The sequence below is a fragment of the Myotis myotis genome, unplaced genomic scaffold (genome assembly GCF_014108235.1).
Source record: "Myotis myotis isolate mMyoMyo1 unplaced genomic scaffold, mMyoMyo1.p scaffold_m19_p_5, whole genome shotgun sequence".
Lineage (NCBI taxonomy): Eukaryota > Metazoa > Chordata > Mammalia > Chiroptera > Vespertilionidae > Myotis > Myotis myotis.
The window spans coordinates 66,762,205-66,785,102 of record NW_023416357.1 but is presented as its reverse complement, the minus strand read 5'-3'; the positions used below and the strand labels follow the sequence as shown (position 1 = coordinate 66,785,102).

The 22,898-nt window shown below is 37.1% G+C and overlaps 1 protein-coding gene across 12 annotated transcripts in view; it reads right to left on the bottom strand.

The window, feature by feature from the left end:
• Nucleotides 1–4,775: 4,775 nt before the first annotated feature.
• Nucleotides 4,776–22,898, bottom strand: part of APC (APC regulator of WNT signaling pathway) — a 107,117-nt gene continuing 88,994 nt past the window's right edge. For 11 of the 12 annotated variants that reach the window (XM_036308034.1, XM_036308033.1, XM_036308038.1 and 8 more), the window contains 5 exons: nt 20,282–20,421; nt 19,653–19,730; nt 19,255–19,371; nt 14,232–14,446; nt 4,776–12,357 (listed from right to left, as the gene is read on the bottom strand). In XM_036308034.1, coding sequence (XP_036163927.1) covers nt 5,778–12,357; nt 14,232–14,446; nt 19,255–19,371; nt 19,653–19,730; nt 20,282–20,421 — 7,130 coding nt within the window. In that variant the 3' untranslated portion in view covers nt 4,776–5,777. Of the gene's footprint in view, nt 12,358–14,231; nt 14,447–19,254; nt 19,372–19,652; nt 19,731–20,281; nt 20,422–21,239; nt 21,349–22,898 lie in introns of those variants that run through there. The other variant, XM_036308045.1, reaches the window with a different exon arrangement.

Genomic DNA, 22,898 nt, shown 5'->3' with positions numbered 1-22,898 from the left:
ATGTTTAATCCACTCATTATTTGGTAGTACTGTCGTTTCATGCTTCTTTGTGAAATGTAGCCAGCCTTCTGCCACTTCTGTCCTCTGATATCTTGTTCAAGTATTCCTAGTTGCTATTTTTGGGCTAGTGATTTGGATGGGAATATTTCTTTTTAACATTGGAGTTACTATTAAATTAAAATACCAATTTTGTATTTTTCCAAATTAAAAATAGTATCTCTGAACACTGCCTACAGAAGATTAGAAATTTAGCATGCTGTTACATCTTCTGTTCCTTCTAAATATTGTTTCCCAGATGGGTTTGGAGTAACTGAATTTAAGATTAAAATTATTACAAATTTCATCTTTTCATTTTGAGTTACTTGGGCACTCACATTGAGATTCATTACCAGATTAACCACAATTATTTATACATTTATAGCTCAGATTGTTTATTTTAAACCTTTTTGTTTAATTCTTGGGCAGCAGGGATACTGAGGCAGAAACAGGTCATGGTTTCTGATTGCCCAGTGCTTTGGAAATGCTCCTCATAGATTTGGGGAATTCATGTTTCATGAATGCATCATGTGACATAGCCTCTGCCAATCACGGCCACCCAAGCAAGGCTCCAGAAGTGAGCAGTGTGAGAAAGTAAGTGCACATGTAATCTTACTTATCGCAAGGGTGTGTCAGAAGGTTCTGGTGGTTAGGGGCAACACCTGAATCTTGACCAAAGCAGCCTCACAGCATGATTTGGGTATTGTTTCCACTGTCTAGTTTCTATGAATGAATTTTTGGCCCATATACAAGTCCTGGACTACTTAATATTCTTTAAATGAACGAACATATTTGGTCTTCTAGGGAAGGTCTTGTTGATAACTGTAATAAAAATTCTGAATGATAGAAGTACTTCAGATAAATTAAATACTAGTTTGGCTGGTTTCAGAATTCTTAGGTAACATTTCTATTCCCTTCCAAATGCTGCAAATATGGTTCTACTGTTGTTTTTCATTTTTGGCATTTAGTATGGCAGAGAAGAAATTTGATGCCAACCCCTTTTTTTGTCGGCAACCTATTCCTCTCCCCCCACAGAAAGAGGAGAAAGTTTTATCTTTGAAATTAACTAAGATGTGTCTAAATACGGTTTTCTGTTAGTTCAAATTTACTTCAGGAGCAAAGCGTGTTTAAAAGTTCATAAATGCCCCAACACAAGCACAAGGAAAACCAGGTTTCATAAATGGCAGGGACTGAGAGAAAACCAGGAGCTTGCTCTCTGCCTCTCTCCCATATCTGACCCTTCTCTTTCTTCACTGGCTGGTTTTCCCTTAGTTTTAGCTTCATGATGCCAATCGTACATAATCACACTTGGCCTTAACTCTGTTAAGGGCTTAACTCAGTTCCAGCCCTCAGTCACCAACCAGAAATTTCCTATGTGATTCTTTCTTCAAATTGATTGTCCCAGGCTTTTCTTTAAGCCAGGCCATACAAGTATTTGGTCACCGGTCATTTGATGATGAGTTTCCCCTATGTCAGGGAGAAGACTGGGTATGTGGTTCAGTGACCAAGTAGTGATGCTAAGTGTTTGGATTCCAAAGGTGGTGTTAGGTGGAGCAGGTTATGTTTGACATTGTTCTCACAGTTATTTTTCACCAATGTTGCTTTATATTCAATGGTCACCTTCATTAGTATACATTACGAGTATTTTTAATTTAAAAATAGTAACAATCACATAACTTCAAGAAAATGAACGAATAGTCACAAATATAGAGAAAGAATTATCCTGAATATCAGAGGAAAGAAAGTATATTTAGCACCAAGAACAATATTATACACACAGAACATACAGGTTGAAAGAAGTATTGATGACCTAACAAAAACCAGAATATAGTTTTATAGACCACAGAACAGTTAGGGGAATGGCAAGAAAATGACCTACTGTTTACCGGAGTCAAAGTCCATAGGTTTCAACACTATAAAGCAGTATTTTCAAGTCAGCATAATAGAAGGAAAATATGCTTATTAGAAATTAAAAAATAATTTATATACTCTATTTCAGCCACCATGACCTGTGAAAAATTATTTCTGTTCAGTAATTTTAATGATTTGACTACTCAATTCTTTCTTCAGCTCCTGGCAATAGGTTTTGCATTTCTGGCACTCATATTCTTTTCCTTAGATACGAAGAAACCCAGTGATAACATAAATTCAAATGTAGTGCAACTGGCTCCCATCCTCAGCAACAGATTCATCCCTTTACTTAATCTTGTGGTAACACGATCAATATTTGTCAATTTTTAAAAAACTATACTTATGGTACTATTTGATCCTTATGGCTTATGTTTTATTTCATTATTTCCCCTCATTAACTTTCCTTTTAGTGCTCAGGTAACTTGTAAAGTTTACTCTCAAATACCAATCTAATTTGCCATATAGTTAATGGGCTGTTAATCACTCCCACTGTATATTAACAAGTTAGGTACATTTACCTTTCACCTGAAATAATTTCAGAGTTCCTTTTCATAGTCTCTTCTATTGCAAATACAAATTAGATACTTGCTGAAATTGCCTTTACAATAACTGCTTCAAAGGGAACAGCAGCTGATCCTTCAGACTGTCATTTTCTATAAAATTTCTTGTTCAAATCTGGTAAATTTGTCCAGTATTGGGAGTGGAGATGGGCTATATCAGATTGCATAGCTCAGTATTCAAGTCTTTCATGCCTAAAGGTGAGGGAAGTTTATTTGTTGATATAATTAAAGGTCCAGTTGTTGTGAAGAATGACTAGAACCGAAGGTAATCACTTAAGGAGCTTCCTTGTTGTAACTTAGGGCAGTTGCTCTCCAAGTGTGGTTCCAGACCAGCACCATCACCTGTGAACTGTGCCAATTGCAAATTCTTGGATCCCACTCAGAATCAGAAACGATGGGGGTATGGGCCCAGCTGTTTTAATAAGCACTTCTGGTGGTTCAAATGCACTGGCTTGAAAACCACTGTCGTCGTGGTTTGCTGCAGTCTAAGGCTAGGTATTTCTCTCAACAGGCATCACAATTAACTATCCTCAAAACTAAGCTCAGTATGCCATTTAAGTAGCAAGCAATATCTGGTGTTATGGCAGCACCCTGTGAACTTCTAAAAGTAGAATTGGGACTTGCCCCTTTACTAATTCTCTAACTAGAGGGTCTCATAGAACAACTCCCCCCCCCCCCCCCAATGGATAATATGGACTGGCCCTTCTCCCAGTAGGTGTTTCCTATAGGAATTCCTGAGTTTCCTGGCATGTGGAAGGCACCCTTCTTTTCATTTCCAGCATTGATAATATTTTGCCTTACTTGAAAAGGACAAGTATTTTTTCTTACTTGAAAAGGAAAATTTAACTTTAATTGGCTTACATCCCATTTCTTTCCATAAGAGTACTCAAAAGTTGTTTATAAAAACTGGTATGCAATAAATCAGAAAAAAATAGAAAATCAGGACTAAAAGAGGAAAGAAATATGACCTATATGCACATATCCCTATTGGGTAAGGCAGACTAAGAAAAATATAAATAGAATAAATTAGTATTCACAACTATTTAGTTAAAATTTGACAAAAAAATTAAATGTAGATATAGTCTAAAGAACAGTAAAATGAGATCTTTGTAAATTGGTGCAGAGAAAAGCGTGTGGATTTTGGAGTAAAATGCTTTAATTATAGCTCTGTATTTACTGGCATTTTATTTTAGAAAACCAGCCTCATTACTGGTAGGCGATAAACACAGGTAATGGGTAGATAATGAACTACATGATCCGATTCCAAGGGCACAAGGTAGATGTGCTTACTCCTCCTCACCTCTTTCCCAGTGCCCCACTGTACCTAAATATCTTTTTCCTTCTCCAAATGCAGAATGCATGAATCTCCTTAGAAATAAAATTTCAACAAATGTATTTATCCTCCTCACCCTCTGATCTTTTAGGACAAACTCTGGGAAGATAAATAATCTTTATTAGTAAGTGTATCAGTTTATCTTCCTTCACGAAGAGGATTCTCCCTGCCATGTTAGGAAGAGGCACTAGGACACCTTTCCCACAACTCTGTCAAAAACCAAGTTTTCCTCAACAGGCAGAGGCTTTAAATAGTTTTTTGAATATTCTAATGGTATCACATCTACCTTTGATGTTTCATGTTACATTTTCTGAGAATGGCAAAATGCTGATTATATTTGGTTGCTGGGATTTTGCCTTAACATACAGAGTGATAAAAGATGTTCATTCCAGCCCTAGCCAGTTTGGCTCAGTGGATAGAGCATCAGCCTGCAGACTGAAAGGTCCTAGGTTCAATTCTGGTCAAGGGCACATGCCCAGGGTTGCTGGCTTGATCCCCAATGTGGGGAGTGCAGGAGGCAGCCGATAAATGATTCTCTCTCATCATTGATGTTTCTATCTCTCTCTCCCTTCCTCTCTGAAATTAATAAAAATATGTTTAAAAAAATGTTCATTCTAGACTCAGCAGCAAGAGGGAGAAGATGAAGGGACAAGACAGTTATGTTCCAAGTCAGAACATAACTAGAAGAGACTACTTATACCTAAGAATAAACAATTTTTCAAATATAGAATCCTATTAAGAAAAAAGAAATATTGTATGTGGGCCTGTTATGTTCAATGCCTGGTCTGTGCTAGGCAATTTACATTGGTATCAAATAAATTTGTTTTAAATCAACTCCATAAATATTAAACATTAGGAAGTGCTAATCACATAAAAGAAAAATAAATTCCAGGAATGGTTAAGTGCCAATGCATGGAATGGTTAAATGCCAACAGTCAGCTTCAATTGTTTTTATTACAGTAGGTGGAATTTTACTCTTAATGCATAGAATTTGAAGAAAAAAATTATATAAGCTTTAAAAAGAGGCCCTTTTGACAATTATTAATACAAATGTGAAATAAGACCCTTCAAACAAATACCAATTTCAGTAACAGTTTACATACAGCAATAATTTATTCTGAAATGTTCATTTAGTTTCTGTTGAGACACAATTCATGTCTCATTAATAAAAGAGCAGCCATCTCACCTCAAATACCAGAATATACAACAAGTTACAGCATAGCAAAAAGTCTACCTACTTTCAGATAAAATCTAGTTCAGGTAAAATAGTTTCATCCAATGTTTTACAATTAACACAGATTTTTTTTTTTTTTAGCACAAAAAGTGTTAAATTGTTACACTGTAGCTAGCTAATGCACGTCATGTGACCACAGAACTGTTAATTGAACCATCAGTTTCGTTCATGCAGTAAAGCAAAGCAGGCTGGGTAAACTTGCTAATCAGGAACCATATTACTGTGAATTTCACAGCCACATGATTAATTATGATGTTAGATGGACTCACAAGGACTAAAACAATGTTGGGTTTTTTTTGCATAAATACCAATTTCTCCCTGATGTAAGTTTAGTCAGTTTATAATCTAGAAATGATTGGTAACAGCAATATATCATATCTTCTATCTGTAATGTTCATTATTTTAAGACAAGCAATAATTAAAGGACGATGGGATGGGATGCTACTTAAATACATGTAAAACATACTGTACAAATATACTTGGCTTTACCATTTTCTTCTTAACTATCAAGAGTGCCTCTCAAAATATGACCAGTGAAGACAAAGTATACTATCAAATATGGCTTCCAGAACAAAAACCCTCTAACAAGAATCAAACCTATTTACAAAATTTGTCAGTCTTTTAAAGTTTCATTTGAAACAAAATTTCTACATAGCAATTGTAATTAACACATAATTTTCTTAGCTTAATTAATTCAGCTCTTTTAAACAGATGTCACAAGGTAAGACCCAGAATGGCGCTTAGGACTTTGAGTTCCACTGGATTCTGTGTTGTCAGTTTTTGAATCTCGTTTCTTTGAGTTATTCACTGGCGTCGGGATCTGAGATGGCCGGGCTGACGTGCTATCTGCACTGCTTTTCCTAGGGCTTGGGTTGTAATTAAAAGGAGTCACTCTAGCAGCTACAGTCCCACTAGGTGAACTGTGTTTGCTTGAGCTGCTAGAACCAAATGGGGTACGCTCAGCTATAGAACTTTCATTAGTCTCTGCTGCAGGGACAGGATTACTTTGTCCCGGCTTTGCCTCAGTTCCTTTTTGGTCTGGGGCATTTACCTGAATAAAGGAATTCAGGCAGTTTTCCAAACCCATGGTGCGTATGGGACCACTGCCATTACCCACATTTGGTTTTCCCTGATTATCTTTTGAATCTTTAGCATTTGGATTTCCCTTTTCTGAAACACTGTTAATCACTGGGGGAGTATTTCCTGTGGGAGATCGTCCGGATCGAGGGTTGTTAATGGGACAGTCCTCAATTCTCACCCAAACATCCTCTGTTTTAGAAACAGCAGGTGCCATTTGATAAATTAGTGTCTTGGATTCAGCACCATTTGCAGCACCTGAGGAAGCAATATGAGAAGTACAATTTGTGGGAGAAATTTCACTTTCTTTTATTTTTCTCCATGTTCCTTTTATAGATACTTGGTTTTCTTTAGTTTGTTTGGTTCCTGAAATACAGTTCACATGTTTTTCATCCTCACTTTTTGCTTTTTCACTGGATTCCGATGAAGCAGAAAGAATTGAAGATGAACTTCCAGTTCTTCTCCAAGTGCTTACTCGAGGAAGGGATGATGAATGTTTGCTGTGCTCACGTTTCCAGGTTCCTGACCTATTAATTGGAAGTCTGGAAGGACTTTCAGAATGGGAGCGTGTTATATCATGGCGCTTTGCAGGTCTTCCATCATTATATTCTACAGTGGGACTGAGATTAGGGGGAAGTTTTCGCCATCCACCAGACTGAACAGACGAATGTGTAGATAGAGACATATCAGGAAGGGAAGGACTTAAAACTGGAGTCTGTGCCTGGGACCTTGTGGGAGAATCTGGTCTAGAAGATGGAGAAAGAGATTCAAATGAAGCAGATTCCTCCAATTTTCTCCTTAGGGTTGGGCTCGGAGCTTCTTTGATGAAAGTTGACTGGCGTACTAAAACAGGTCTCTCTGACCTATCAGATTCACTTCCACTTGATTTAGTTGAAGACATTCTAGAAAGTTCTACTTTTTTATTAGATCCATTGCTATTATTCATCTGATTCAGTCCTTTGGAAGCAGACTCACTTCTTGGGATACTACTGCCATTTTTGGATAAACCCGTTTGTTTTGTAAGGTTCTGTTGGCTCGTCTGTCTGCCTGGAGATGTGTACGACATTTTCCCAGAACCCGAGGACTTAGTTGAAGCAGTACTAGGGGATGATGTCCTTGGCAGTTGAGATAATTTGTTAGGAGGACTTATTCCATTTCTACCAGGAGAAATTGAGTTTCGTCCTGGAGACTGCATAGGTCTACTTAACGGTTGCTGGGCAGGTCTTGAAGGAGTGGAATCTCTAGATCCTGATCTAGAAGGCCCTTTATTTGACCCAGCCAGTTGGGATGTCTGCCTGGTAATAGGGCTTAATTCTGACTTCACTGATGGTTTGGCTCCTCTAGGAGAGGTGGTGGCTGTCTGACCTTCACTAGGGCTTTTGGAGGCTGGAGTCTTAAAGGGTGGGCCTTTTTTAGAAACTGGACTTGTACTTGATGAGCTATTTCGAACTCCTGGAATGTGAATCATTGTCCGACCTCGAGAGATTGAAGGCATATTTGCTTGAAGGGGCTGTTTCAACTGGCTTGAAATTTCTGAATTAGATCGAACTTTTCCAGTAAGCAAACTCTTATAAACTTTTTTCCCTCCTTTGATGCCTTTATTTTCAGATTCTACCTTTTTAGCTTCCAATGTACTTTTCTCGCCAGGTTTCAGAATTCGTGGGCCTTTATTACATGTAAAGGGTTTTTCCTCTTGATCAGGTGTAAGATGAAATGGTGACCCCAGAGAGATTCCTGATTTCAGTGAAAGGATTGAATCTGAATCAGAAGAAGCTTGTCTAGATAAACATGCAGCAGCAGCAGCTTGATGTAAACTACTTACTATGGAATTTGCACCTTCCTGAATGGCTTTCCAATCAAAATTTTCTGAGTCAGGGGATAAACCATGTTCTGAATCTGGTCTCTGTATATCTTTCAAATCAAGTGTCAAATCTTCTGCTAATATGCCACCCATATTTCTGGGACTATGCTTTTCATTATCACCTTTGAGCCTTGAAGGCTTCTTCTTTTTTGGCATTGCAGAACTTATACATTCCTGCAACAGGTCATCTTCAGAGTCAATACTGAGAGAACTGAGAGAACTGTTTCTTGAGAAACAAACAGGGGTATCTTCTACATGAAATGATTTAGGAGCATAACCTGATGCCTGAGGTTTACTTGGTTCTCCCTGTGAGGCAGGGGGCACTGTTTCTTTGATAGGTTCATTTTCTTTGTTGTTGTTGTTTTCTTGATCAATGTCACTAAGAGAACTTAGAGAGGAATTTCGAGAAAAACAAACTGGAGTATTTTCAATAGCAAAATTCTGTAATTTTTCATCAGCTGCTGCTCCTCTGTCTGGTAAGTCTTTGGATGACTGGGGGAAAGTGGACTGCTTCTGCAGCATGGGTTTATTAGATTGTCCTCGATTTATTGGATGCTTTGTAACAGTTTGTGTCTTATTACCTGATTGTTGGCTCATGGTTAGTTCTGTCTGACTGTTAACTTTAGCTTCTGATTCCTTATTGTCTTTTCCTTTTCTTAATTCAGCCTTTTCCCTGGAAAGGTCAACATCATCATCATCAAAATCTAGAGAACTCAAAGAATCATTTCGTGAAAAACAGTATGGAGTTCCTTCAATAGGTGTGTAATGATGAGGTGAATCAAAAGTAAAGCTTCCTCTGACTCGATCTTCATTGTTTGGTAGCTTATCATTGAAGTCCTTGGAATTATTTTTCAGGTTCTGTTTCTTTGAATCTTTGTTGTCTGAAAAAGTTCTTTCAGCATTTAAATTATTTTTTGAATCTGTATTTTTTTTTACATGTGCCCTATATTCAGTATTCTGTGGCATAGGTTTTACTGGTGAAGTAGGTTTCTTCTTCTGACCATCTAATTGATTCTTGTTATTTCCAGATGAAGACATAGATGCTTGTTGGACCTGGTCCATTATCTTTTTCACACGGAAAGGCTTGTGACTTTTTCCTTTGGGCATGGCAGAATTAATGCATTCTGCAAGAATATCACCTTCTTCTGTTTTACTGTCATCCAGTTCAGGTATAGTTACAGATGAAGTTTTTCCTCTTTGAGCCTCATCCGTACTTCTGCCTTCTGTAGGAATGGTATCTCGTTTTTCAAATTCGCCTGTTTGTGCCCCTGCTCTAACCCCTTCTACAGCAGTTAACTCATTTGGAGGGGATTCTATTGTTAGATCACTTAGCGATGTAGCTGTAGAAAAGTTTATAGGTGTCCCTTCTACACAATATACCCGTGGCATATCATCTCCTGGTGTAAAACTAACATGCTTTTGTGCTTGTATCCTGTTTTGTGATGGCAGAAGTTTGTACACAGGCAGTTGGCTTGGTTTTCTTGCAACAGGTGGAGGTAGTTTTGAAGCACTCTGGGTGGGCTTTTTGGCTTTGCGTGAAGATTTTGTTGGCATGGCAGAAATAATACATTCTTCTAGTATTTCAATATCATCATCATCTGAATCATCTAATATGTCTTTTTCAGAATCAGTAGGTTTTTCAGCTTCTTTTTCCAGGTTTTCATTGGATTCTTCAGGCTGCTCAGATTCTGTTTCATTCACATTGTCATTTTCCTGAACTGGAGGCATTATTCTTAATTCCACATCTTTCTGTATAAATGGCTCATCGAGGCTCAGAGCACTCAGGCTAGATGAACAAGAAAATCCATCTGGAGTACTTTCTGTGGCAAAATGTAGTAAAGTATCAGCATCTGGAAGAACCTGGACCCTCTGAACTGCAGCATTAACAGCAGCTTGCTTAGGTCCACTCTCTCTCTTTTCAGCATTAGATACTTTATTTTTAGGTACCTCTTGTTTAGCTTGCACTGTTTGAGGAAGAGGAGGAGGAGGAGGGGTTTTACTTCTGCTTGGTGGCATGGTTTGTCCAGGGCTATCTGGAAGGTCACTGGGGCTTATAATGCCACTTACCATTCCACTACAGGGTTCACTCTGAACAGAGCTAGCAATTGAACGACTCTCAAAACTATCTAGTGAACTGACAGATGTACATCTGCTAAACATGAGTGGAGTCTCCTGAACATAGTGCTCTGGTGGACTTTTAGGTGTCTGGGCACCACTTTTTGATGGTGATTTGGCCCCTGAAGAAAGTTCAACAGCTTTGTGCCTGGCCGATTCTGAAGATAAACCAGAAGCCGGGAGTCTGTTGTTTTTGGTTCTAATGTGCTGTGACACTGTTGGAACTTCATTCACAGAAACTTCAGTTGCTCTAGTTCCACTGTTTTCTTTTATTTCTGCTATCTGTAGTGTATTAGCAGAATCCGTTTCCTGTGTCCTCTGATCACATCCCATTTCATCTTCAGCTGATGACAAAGATGACAATGAACTGCACCTTGAAAAACATATTGGGGTGTCTTCTACACAGTAAGTCTGTATTGTCTCTTGGTTGATAGAAGGAACTTTACAAGAGGTGGCTTTTTGAGTCTGACCACTTCTGCTCTGTGCTGAACTGGGATGGAGCTGATTCTGCCTCTTGGCATTAGATGAAGGTGTGGATGTATTCTCACTGCTTGTAGAGATGTGTTCAGTTTTAGTGCTTTGTCCAGATGAACTCTTTGAGAATGAAAACGATGGTTTCTGTGAGGGAGGAATGTCTGTGGAATATTTTAAACTATAATCAATAGGCTCCTCCACATGTTTTTCTTCATTATATTTTATGCTATAATTTGTTGGTCTCTCTTCTTCTTCATGTTGCTCTTCCTCAGAGTAACGTTCACTATAGTTGGTTGGCTTATCATCTTCATAATCATCTTCCTGACACAAAGACTGATTTACATTTTGATTAATTCCATGATTAGAACCTACTCGATTTGTTTCTGAAGCACTAGCTCCTCTTGACCTATACGGGGAAACACATTCTTGCTGTCCAAAATGTGGTTGGAACTTGAGGTGTTTATCATCAGTGCTCTCAGTATATACGGGATAAGTTGTGCTTTGACTCCTTGATTGTCTCTGTTCACTGTGTTTCATTTCATCTTCTATTATATGTTTGGGTCTTGCCCATCTTTCATTTTGTGAAGGACTTTGCCTTCCAGAGTTCAACTGCTCATCTGAATACTTAAGACTATAATTTATTGGTGTATCTAGTTCTCCATCATTATCATCCATATGATTTGCACTATGTATTTTATGGGCAAGGTCAGCTGGATATTGACCGTAGCTGCAACATTTACTTTCATCATCTTCAGAATAGGATTCAATCGAAGGTTTCATTTGACCTCTTTTACCATAACCATCACTACTACTGACACTATTTAAACTATCATTTGAAGATCTCTTATATTCTAATTTGGCATAAGGTACAGGACATGTCCTATTTGAATTTTCTGACTTAGTGAAGTTGTAAGTGTTTGAATGTGTGTGAGCAGTAGAGCTTCTTCTTAGTGCATTCCTCTCATCTGTCCCACAGTGCAATTCGGTGGTAGACCCAGAACTTCTGTCTTCCTGAGAAGTGTGAATGGCTGATACCTCTTCCATGACTTTAGCAATTTGGGCTGCAGTGGTGGAAATCTGCAAACTTCGTTTTGAAGAGGTTCCTGGATTTTCTGTTGCTGGGTGGTAGTTGCCTAGGGTAATTCCTCGTTCTCTCTCCAAACTTCTATCTTTTTCAGAACGAGAACTATCTAAACTTCCCCTTGATGAAGAGGAGCTGGGCAACACTGTTGTATTTAAATATGGTGAAAGGACAGTCATGTTTCCAGTATTAAAATTGTCTGACCTATTATCATCATGCCTATTGGTGTCAAAAACATAGTCACCATAAAGACTTTGCTTGTGTCTTTGCTTACTACGATGAGATGTCTTGGGACTTAAATTGTCAATATTGTCAAAAGTTTCTGATAAGTGCTGAGCATCTAATTCCGCTTCCAGAGCTTTTTGTTTCCTCACATGAAGAGATGGCAAGCTTGAACCAGGAGACATTATATTGGCATCCTTATACTTTGCGGGTCTGTTTGCCATGAGATTCCTTAAAGCTGCAGCACTTCCCATAGCAATCATTTTGTGCTTTGAATGAATGAGGTTCTTGAGCATGCTGACTGCCCCCATGTCCCATAATGCCTCCTGGTCTTTAGGATTTCTTGCTGAGAGATTCCACAAGGTTCCACATGCATTACTGACTATTGTCAAACTGTGAGATTTTAAGTGTTGTAATAAGGTTTGCAGGCAGTTGTTCTCTCTTAGGATTTGCCTGAAATAAAGACCACAAAATTAAGGTCAGAACCTGTTTGTAGTAACAACGAATAAAAGAATAAAAAACAAATTTAAATCTAAATATAATTATTAAAACAGGCAAAAAACAAACAAACAAACAAACAAAAAACCAGGCAAAATAAAATTGTACCAATTTATACTATAAATTCCAAGCATGCCACATCTCCTTTTGTTCTATCTTAGTTCATTTAAGGTTTATTGTTTTAAAGTACTCCTCTGTCAGGCTAAAAGAAGTACAATGTTCATTTTCTTTCTTTTTTTTCAAATATATTTTATTGATTTTTTACAGAGAGGAAGGGAAGGGATAGAGAGTTAGAAACATCGATGAGAGAGAAACATCGATCAGCTGCCTCTTGCACACCCCCTACTGGGGATGTGCCCACAACCAAGGTACATGCCCTTGACCGGAATCGAACCTGGGACCCTTGAGTCCGCAGGCCGACGCTCTATCCACTGAGCCAAACTGGTTAGGGCACAATGTTCATTTTTAAAAAACATGTATTTTTATTGATTTCAGAGAGGAAAGGAAAGGGAGATAGAAACATCCATGATAAGAAAGAACCATGGATTGGTTGCCTCCTGCACGTCCCCTACTGGGGATTGAGCCCGCACCCCAGGCATGTGCCCTGACTGGGAATCGAACCTGTGACCTCCTGGTTCATAGGTTGATGCTCAACAGCTGAGCCACGTTGGCTGGGCAGTACAATGTTCATTTTAATCGATTTTGCATATCCTATTAAACTTTTTCTTAAACAGGTACATTTACTTTATTTACAGGGTGACAGAGTTTCTCAGTAAGGACTGTAAGTGTATCCTGCTGAAAGGGACTTTGTGGTAAATCAATAGATCTTTATGTATTCAAGGAGCATGCTGTAAGCACCCAGATTAGCAAACTGACTTTTAGAGCAATCGCTGTCTCTGGCTAGATTCTGTGACACTGCCATCCCCCTTACAAATGCTCTCTGGAAACATTATTTCTAAAATTAAAAGAAAGGTTTTCAAAACACTTAGAGGTAACTATAAAAATAAGGATTGAGAATCAACATCATGAACTTTGGGACTTGAAGAGCTACAGGGTACTTAATGCAGTGTAAGCTGAAGTTAATGACAAAATATTCAGCTTTAGTGGACTTTAAAAGTGATTGGCAAGGGTGTACAACAAAGTTTTAACATGGTCTTCTTTCAGCAGTCCAGCAGACATCTAAGTGCTTATTGAATTTAAAAAGACTTCTTTGTATAGCAGAAAGGGCTATAAGGCTTGTAATTTACACATCAAAAAATTAAAGAAAAGATGTTTATATTCGTGTGGTTCTTTTACTAAAAGTACTATATGATCTGTTTGAAAACGAGAGAAGAACAATGTTGAATAAAATGAATATGCTGTGAAAAATATTAATATTTTTGTTGGCATTATACAGAGCCCAAGTTCTGAAAATGTGTGCTCTGTATCTGAGGTGCTCTCTTAGGTATCATAGGTCTAGTAGACTGGATGAGTGGCGGTTGGCTAAATAATATGATTATTGATGTTAAGACACCATTAGAAAAATGTAAACAACTATATTATCTGGATCATATCTATAGGTTTTATTTTTGTGATTTTAACTTTTTCCTCTATAGATACATTATACCTCTTAGCCATCATTTGTTCATTTCTAGACATCTTTATGATACTATAAACTTTTATTACTAATGAGTAAATTAGAAATTAAAAGTTACTTTTTCACCACAATAAATATAATTTGGCTTAGAACTTGCATAATTACACCAAACAAATGGGTCTTTTTGAGGGACTGAATTCTACACCAATTTAATTGTACACTAATTAAAAGTAATATAAAACTCTGTATTTACCTGTGATCCTCATTTGTTGCTATCAAGCTGGACACATTCCGTAATATCCCACCTCCACTTTCAATAATGGCTAAAGTATTTGTCTGGCTCCGGTAAGTGAGAGTGCCAACCAAAAATGCAAGTGCACCATCTACAGCACATATATCAGCTTTATTCTCAGTGCAATGTGCTGACAAATTCCATAAGGCACTCAATACACTTTTGAGGGTTGATTCCTATTAAGAAACAAATTATGTGTCATCTAATTAGAGTTGGAATTTGTCCCTCATAACTTCTATGTTTACTTCTTTTGAGTAAATTTTTTTTCCCGTCCTCTGCTGCTCACCCTTCACTAGTAAATTATCAGGAATTTCCCATTTAGAAAAACTTTCATAAAATAACGAATGGAAGTAAGTCACTGATATCCCCATAATAAAAGCAGAACACAGCATTAAACTAATAATCTTCCTGAAATTTATTCTTAGTGTTTAGACAGTACACACATACCTTAAGAGCTTATAATAGCAACAAAATTGATGTGCATGCTGAAAAGATAACATTATCAGGATAAAAGAAACTACAAAAAAACCTCTATATGTTGATATAGAAAGATATCTAATAAGTATTATTAAATGAAAAAAGCAAGTTGAAGTGCAGTATGTACAACATTCTGGTTGGATAACACACACACACACACACACACACACACACATATTAATATGTAGTTGATTCAAAAATAATACAACTTATTAAAAAGAAAGCACACTGGGAAAACTCCAATCCTTAAAATTCTCAAAGAAACAAAGTAATTACAAAACCAGAACTTGCTGGTATACAATATCATAGAAAACTCTCAAATTATAACTGCCACAGAAACACTCTGTATATATAATTAAGGATATTTGGTCAAAACCTGCCATGACCCTGATGCTAGTCTTTCCTCTTATTACAAATAAATCAAGGAATAAATATGCCTTAGAAATCTACTCCACTATCACAGTTAGAGGTATTCCAGAAGATACAAACATTACAAACTGATACCTGCCTGAAGGTGCTAACAACTTACTTTGGGAAAAAAAGATGCAAACCTATTTCCATGAAACAAAGTGCTCTAAAGGAAAGATAGTTTCCACCTAAATTTAATCAAATAAAAGACTTCATGCAGGAGAGCAACTTAGTAGAAGACCTGTACACTCAGGGACAGTTTCTTCTGGCAGGGAAAACAGAATGAGGAAAGGCATGGAAATGGGAATCAGAAAGAAAGAACTGAAGAACAGAAGACAGAGAGGAGATCAAAAGTCCATTCTGGAGAATGGTGGGAATTAAGGTCAGAGACGTCAAAGGTCTTGAATGTCACAGCAAACATTTTGGGCCCACACTAAGAAATAGCCACTGTATTATCTTTAACAGGACATTCAATGAATGAAACAAGCTAGGAAGAGTTTTATTTATTTTTATTTTTTAAATATATTTTTATTGATTTCAGAGAGGAAGGAAGAGAAAGAGAAAGATAGAAACATCAATGATGAGAGAGAATCACTGATCAGCTGCTTCTTGCATGCCCGACAATGGAGATTGAGCCCACAACCGGGACATATGCCCTGAATGGGAATCGAACCGTGACCTCCTGGTTCATAGGTCGATGCTCAACCACTGTGCTAGACCAGCCAGGCAAGGAACAGTTTTAGATACTATTTATGAGAAGGCAGGAAAAAATGCTTTCACCAATCAAGATGTGAGAAGGATAAGAACTCAATTTTATAACTGACATAAAGGGGGACATTCAAAGTATCCCGAGAACAGAAAAAACAGCAAGCGTTTAGAGTGAGCTTGTAAACTTCAACTGGCCCAGGAGGAGAACTGAAGATAGGAAAATAGAAGTTGCTCTCTGTAAGACTACTTGTAGAGGGATGAGGGTTTTGTTTCAAAGAAGCTTTACAGTTAGAATTAGAGGAAACAAGAACAAATGGTTAGAGGCTAAAATTACAGGTGGCAAAAACAAAGGGAGGGGGCTTCAAAATAAGGTGTGTGATAAAGTATCAAATATAGGTGTAGGTAGAAAAAAAACAAGTTAATGTATAAATCTGGATTTTACTAATTAGAAGAAGAATTAGGAGGGACTGAAGGAGGTATACCAGTTAAGAAATGGAGCAAATGACTTCAGGGTCTTGGCTGTTACAGGAAAAAGGGAAACTGAAGGAATTAGAATAATTTTTTTTTTTTAATTTTCAAGAAATAGTGCTTTCTACAGATAGATGCAACATAAAAGGCTTTCTTCTTTCTATCCAGTCAAGAAGATATAAAAGACAAGAGAAAGAGACTTAACATCTTTGAGTGAACAGTAACACTTGGGGCACAGACTGCAGGTGAAGGAAAGGTTCTATTGTGTAACAGAGTAAAAGCCAGCTGAAAGAAGTTAAAATGATGGAATATAAGGGAAATATGAAAGGTAGTTCTGATTTTCTAGGTCATTAGTAGTAAATGAAAATGAGGAAAAGATGATGACCTGAGAAAGAGAAATGTTCACAATGACTGAATGCAGAAAAAGAGGCAACAAATAAATTTTAATGCTGCTAACCAGAAGCAGGCCCAAATCAAAATTGGGTATCGTAAACTTCTGATGGGCCAGTTTTTCCAAGATTGGACTTGCATTTAAAATTTATATATGAATTTAGGGAGAAGTGATCTTTAAAGTACTACTCTTCCTTTATAAGAACAGAGTTTGTCTTTCCACTTATTATGATAGTCTTCTTTTGTGTTCCCCAGAAGGATGTATTTTTAAAGCTAGCTTGCTTGATTTGCTGCAATCAGTTTGTACATAGATCTCTAAGGTCCTTGAGAGATGATAAAGTCATAAAGTATTCAGCAGCAGTACAAGTTCTCGTAATACAGATAAATCATAAACTCTTTCTGAAAACATGCAGGGTTGGTTAATTAGGAATCTTAAAATGTGTATAGTACCATTTTTTTGTTGAACTTTATTGAAGTATAACTGGAGAATAAACTGCACACATTTCAAGTGTGCAATTTGATCACCTTTGATGCTTCCATCACTCCAATCAAGATAATAAACATTTACTTTTTTTTTTTTTTTTAAATATATTTTATTGATTTTTTACAGAGAGGAAGGGAGAGAGATAGAGAGTTAGAAACATCGATCAGCTGCCTCCTGCACACCCCCCACTGGGGATGTGCCTGCAACCCAGGTACATGCCCTTGACCGGAATCGAACCCGGGACCTTTCAGTCCGCAGGCCGAGGCTCTCTCCACTGAGCCAAACCGGTTTCGGCTAAACATTTACTTTAATTCCTAGTAATTCCTTGTAATTCACCCCAACCCCAGGCAACTACTGGTCTATTTCTGTCATTATAGGTTACTGCATGTTTCAGTTCATTCTTTTTATAGCGAATAGTATTCCATTTTGGATATTCCACAGTTTGTTTACCCATTCACCTGTTGATGGACATTAGATTTAGTTCTAGTTTTTGGCTACCACAAATAATATCGCTGAACATCTGTGTATAAATTTTTGTGTGAATGCAAATTTTTGTTCCTCTTGGGTAAATATTTAAAGAGTAAAAAATGTGTTTTAAGGTAGGTATATATTTAACCTTTAAAAACATTGACAAATGTTCTCCAAAGAGTGGTTATATCATGTTACATTCCCATCAGCATTGCATGAGAATTTCAGCTGTTCAACATTCTTGACAACACTTGGTGAATCTTTAAATTTTAACCAATACCATGTGTAATGGTATCTCACTGTAGTTTTAATTTACATTCTCCCCGATGACTAAAGCTGTTGAGTATCTTTTCAAGTACTTAATGGCCATTCAAGTATCTTCTTTTCTGCAGCATCAGTACCAGTGTTCTGCCAATTTGGCAGTGTTTTAAAGGTATCTTCATGCAGACCCTAAATATATTTGAATATTATCTTTATAGCCAGTTATTTAGTTAAATGTTTCTTATTTCTAATCACTTTTCAGTTGATTTTACTGGGTTTTCCAGGTATAAAATAATATAACTTTAATAATAAAATAATATAACTTAGCAAAAATACATAAATAAACAAACAATAAAAACCAAAATGTTTTGCCTTTTCTGAAAAGAAAATTTTAAAGAAAGAAAATGTAGGCTGTGGTTCCAGGAGGACTGGTTGGGTGAAAAGAAACCTGAATTAGCTAAGAAGACTTGCTTAGTCCCTCTCAAATTTCAAGTTTAATAATAGTAATTTAAAAAATCTTAGTTTCTGAAATAGATATCCACCTGGACATACTTCCTTTTACAAACAAATTAATATTTGGGGATTCCTCACTCTTGAGTGAGTGAGTCTGATCACTTCTTGCTAAGCTGACCATGAAAATTTGAGAACTTTGGGGGATTGAGATTTATTATTTTGTTTTGTTAATCCTTACCCCATGATATTTTTCCATTGATTTTTAGAGAGAATGGAAGGGAGAGGAAGAGACAGAGAGAAACATTGATGTGAGAGAGACACATCGACTAGTTGCCTCTTGCACGTACCCCGGCCAGAGCCAGGGAATTGGTGCCTTTGACCAGAATTGAACTCAACCCTTCAGTCCACGGGCTGACACTCTATCCACTGAGCTAAACCAGTTAGGGTGGGGGATTGAGATTTTAAGAGAACAGAGACAACACTTATACCAGTGATTCTCACCTGGGGGGCGATTCTGTCCTTCCTCCCTTCTGGGGAACATTTGGTAATATCTGGAGACATTTTTGCCTGTCAGGACTGAGGGGAGGATGTACTGACATCTAGTGAGTAAAGGCTAGGAATACTGCTAAACATCCTACAAAGCGCAGTTCAGTCCCCCCAAATAATTATCTGGGCCAAGATGTCAACAGTGGCGAGTCTGAGAAAGTTTAACTTACAGTAGGCTACAGTATAATCTTTTCCATCTTAATACTCTAGACTAAAGACTGATGAGATAAACAGGTCAAGAATTAGGAAATCTGTGTGGGAGAGGGTGACAAAAAAGTAAGGATGAAACCATATTACAATACTAAATGTTTTCAAAGGTACCTTTTTAACTTCCAAAGCACATTCCATCAATGCTTTCACACTTCCAACTTCACGCAATGTCTTTTTACTATTTACATCTGCTCTCCAAGACAAATTCCTCAAAACACTTGCAATAACCTGCAAATGAATCGAGTTTAGAATACTTGTATTAAAATGATTTATACTGTCTGCATTTTTTATTTTTAATGCTAGCAGAGTAGAAATCTATTAAGAAATTCCTCTTAAATGCTAATATGATGTCAAAAGGAATTCCTATAATTATTTTCCTTTATTCTGATGTTAATATAACTGTAATTTAAGCATGAGATACTAAAAACTGAGCCACAGCTTAAATTAATCTAAATCAGGATATTCACCAGCTAATATCTGAGAAAAACAATTCAAATTCTAAGTTGTACCTGCTGTAAGTCCTCACTTTCAGATTTTAGTTGGGCCACCAGTGCTCTCATGCAGCCTTTCATAGAGCAGAGTGTAGCCTGCAAAAGTCAGACATGGAACAGAGGGTCAGTCACAAGGCAGCCTGAAGGTGTGCTTCATTTCTGACTACTAAACTTAAAATACAGCTGTACTAGTCCCACTTTAATTATAGCTAATATTTTACCCATGAAAGATTTAGAATCAGATTACATAAATGAGAGAAAAATACTCTCCTAATCATTTGTTATCTGTTCTTCTCTTGGCAAATTGGAAAAACAAAGTGAATAAATGATAAGAAATGAGAAGCAAAGGATTTTTAAAGTTCTCTCATTTGGATACAACCAGTATGTGTGTAACACACTGGTCATGAGGATTTCCAGATGTTTTGCAATTAAATAAATCCACTACTGAGTTCTATCTTTTGCTCTTGTTTAATTATAACACAACCAAATGAATAAGGAAGTACAGTGGGATGTGAAATACAGGTTTTTTTTAGTCAGTGTTTAATGAGGAGAGTGATAAAAAGAAAACCAGTGAAAAGTAGTTTGTATGAAGTAAACTAACTCATCATACCTGAGATGTCTTAAGAAATGGATCTTCTAAAACATACCTTGTTGGCTACATCTCCAAAAGTCAAGTTTGTCAAAGCCATTCCAGCATATCGTCTTAATGTAATACTGTAGTGGTCATTAGTAAGCCCATACATTTCACAGTCCACTTGCAATAATTCTGCAATGGCCTGTAGTCCCCCTAATTTAAAAAGGGCAAGAGGAAAAAGACAATAATCTAAAATAAAACAAACTGATACCAAGTTTATAACTTAAATATTAGGAAAAAAAATCTCAAGAATGAGAATACATGGTTTAAATTTGTCTTTAGAATTACAAGCTACAAAAAATGTTATAGGACTTTTGTGTAATACGTTTATAAAATACAACTGACAACTATCCCATTTTTTGCCAGTTTCTCCACCCTCCAGCCCTTGCCTTACTAAGTGAAATGAGCATTATACTCTATTTACTACACATACACTCTATCTTGTCAATGATGGAGAAGACTATTTTTTAACACTAGGTCTTCCTGAATGTAAACAGATAACTTGTTTTTATTATTAGGACTTTACACTCTTCATTGTTGCACACACTTGCCTAATTACTTTAATATTTTTTACCTGCTGAATAATTATCCTTAAGAATACTGAAAGTTACCAATTAAACTGTGCATGAAGCAAAGCTTATTTTTTATTTTTATTTATTTAATTTTAAAATATATTTTATTGATTTTTTACAGAGAGGAAGGGAGAAGGATAGAGAGTTAGAAACATCGATCAGCTGCCTCCTGCACACTCCCCAGTGGGGATGTGCCCGCAACCAAGGTACATGCCCTTGATCGGAATCGAACCTGGGACCCTTCAATCCGCAGTCCGACGCTCTATCCACCGAGCCAAACCGGTTAGGGCAAAGATTATTTTTTAAAATGAAAAATAATTATCTGTTCAATTTGATACTAAGTTCTATAAAACTACTTATTCATATTTTTAAAAACGTTTACTTTTCTTTGATACTCACAGGTGTCAAATACCAACTATACTAGGATTTAGTATTTTCTTTCCCCTTGATTCCCACCACTGGGTATGCTCAACAATGCCCACAGTGGTCAACACTAGGAAGGCAAGGAGAAAAATGATGAGAAAGGAAAGGGAAAGACATAAAGGCAGGGGTAGTAAAAACAAAACAAACAAAAGGCAATGCAAAATGGTGAGGGGGTGAACAAAAATAAAAATGTATGGAGGCTACTCAAATATTATTCATCAACAATATTAATCATTGTGGAAATGAGAATATTGTTTTGTCACAGAGAAGTGGGTTACACAAAAAGAAAGGATGACTACAAACATACAATTCTTGGATACTGTAAGTCTAAAGTGTCAGTTCATTAATCTGAGAGAACCTGTACATTTAATATTTTGCAAATAACCTGGAAGGGTCAGTATATAGAGGAATCTGCAAGTTTGCAAAACAGACAAAGTTCTATCTTGGATCAAGAATTCCAGGCCAGGGGATTTAAGTATAGGAAGATTCACACAAATTTTTATAATTAGCAGAAATGACAGATAAGTTTAATATAGGTACGTGAAAATTAATTTGGTTAAGGAAAATCCAAATCATATTTAGGAAGATTTTCCTCCAACTCCCCATAATGATGGAAAATATATGTAACAGTGAATAAAATACAGTCACTGTCTATATGGAGTTTATAGATTACAGCAAAGGCAGACACTAAACAACTAATTAAAGTGTGTTGGACTGTGTAAGTACAGAGCAAAATAACAGCTAGATTTAACTTAGACTGAAGAGATCAAGAAAAAGGCTGAGGAAATAATGTTTAAGTTGAGACTTAAATGTTGAAGGAGTATCTAAAAAGGTGGAGTAGGAATAATAAAGCATTTTAGGCAGATGAAATAGCATATGCAAGGGCCTCTGGGCCTGAAATATACAGTGGGGCCTTGACTTACGAGTGTCCCGACTAACGAGTTTTTCGAGATACGAGCTGTCTCTCGGCCGAATTTTTGCTTTGAGTTGCGAGCTAAAATTCGAGTTACGAGCCAGCTTCAGATACCCCACCGCTAGTTGGCGCATCGAACGTCACAGTGAACACAACATCAGCCCAGCATCACAAGTCTCACTCGTTCACTGTTTGATTTGACATACGAATAATTTGAGTTACGAGCTCCGTCATGGAACGAATTAAACTCGTAAGTCAAGGCCCCACTGTACAGCATCAAGGTTACAGGAGGCTACAAATGGATAGAGGCCAGAACATGCAGGACTTTATGTACCATACATAAAGGACTTCAGGTAGGGGAAGGAAAAATTATATGTGTGCTCTACATAGAGTGGTGGTTGAAGGGTGCAAAACAGATTATGACTGGAAGTTGGGAGACAAGTAAGACAAAGTACTGCAGAATATAAGAGATGATAGTGGTTTGAATTGGGGATGAAAAGAAGAGCAGTGATTTGAGATATATTTAAACAGCAGAATTAAAGACTCAGTTACTAGCTATATAAGGGAAGGACAGAGTCATGGATATCTTTCAAGATTCTGGCTTGAGCAACTAGGTTGATTGGAATGCTATTTTCTGAGAAAAGAAACGCTGGAAGAGAGAGAGAGATCTGGGGATGGAGGAGATAAAAATTTCAGTTGTGGCAGCTGAGTCAGAAATGTCT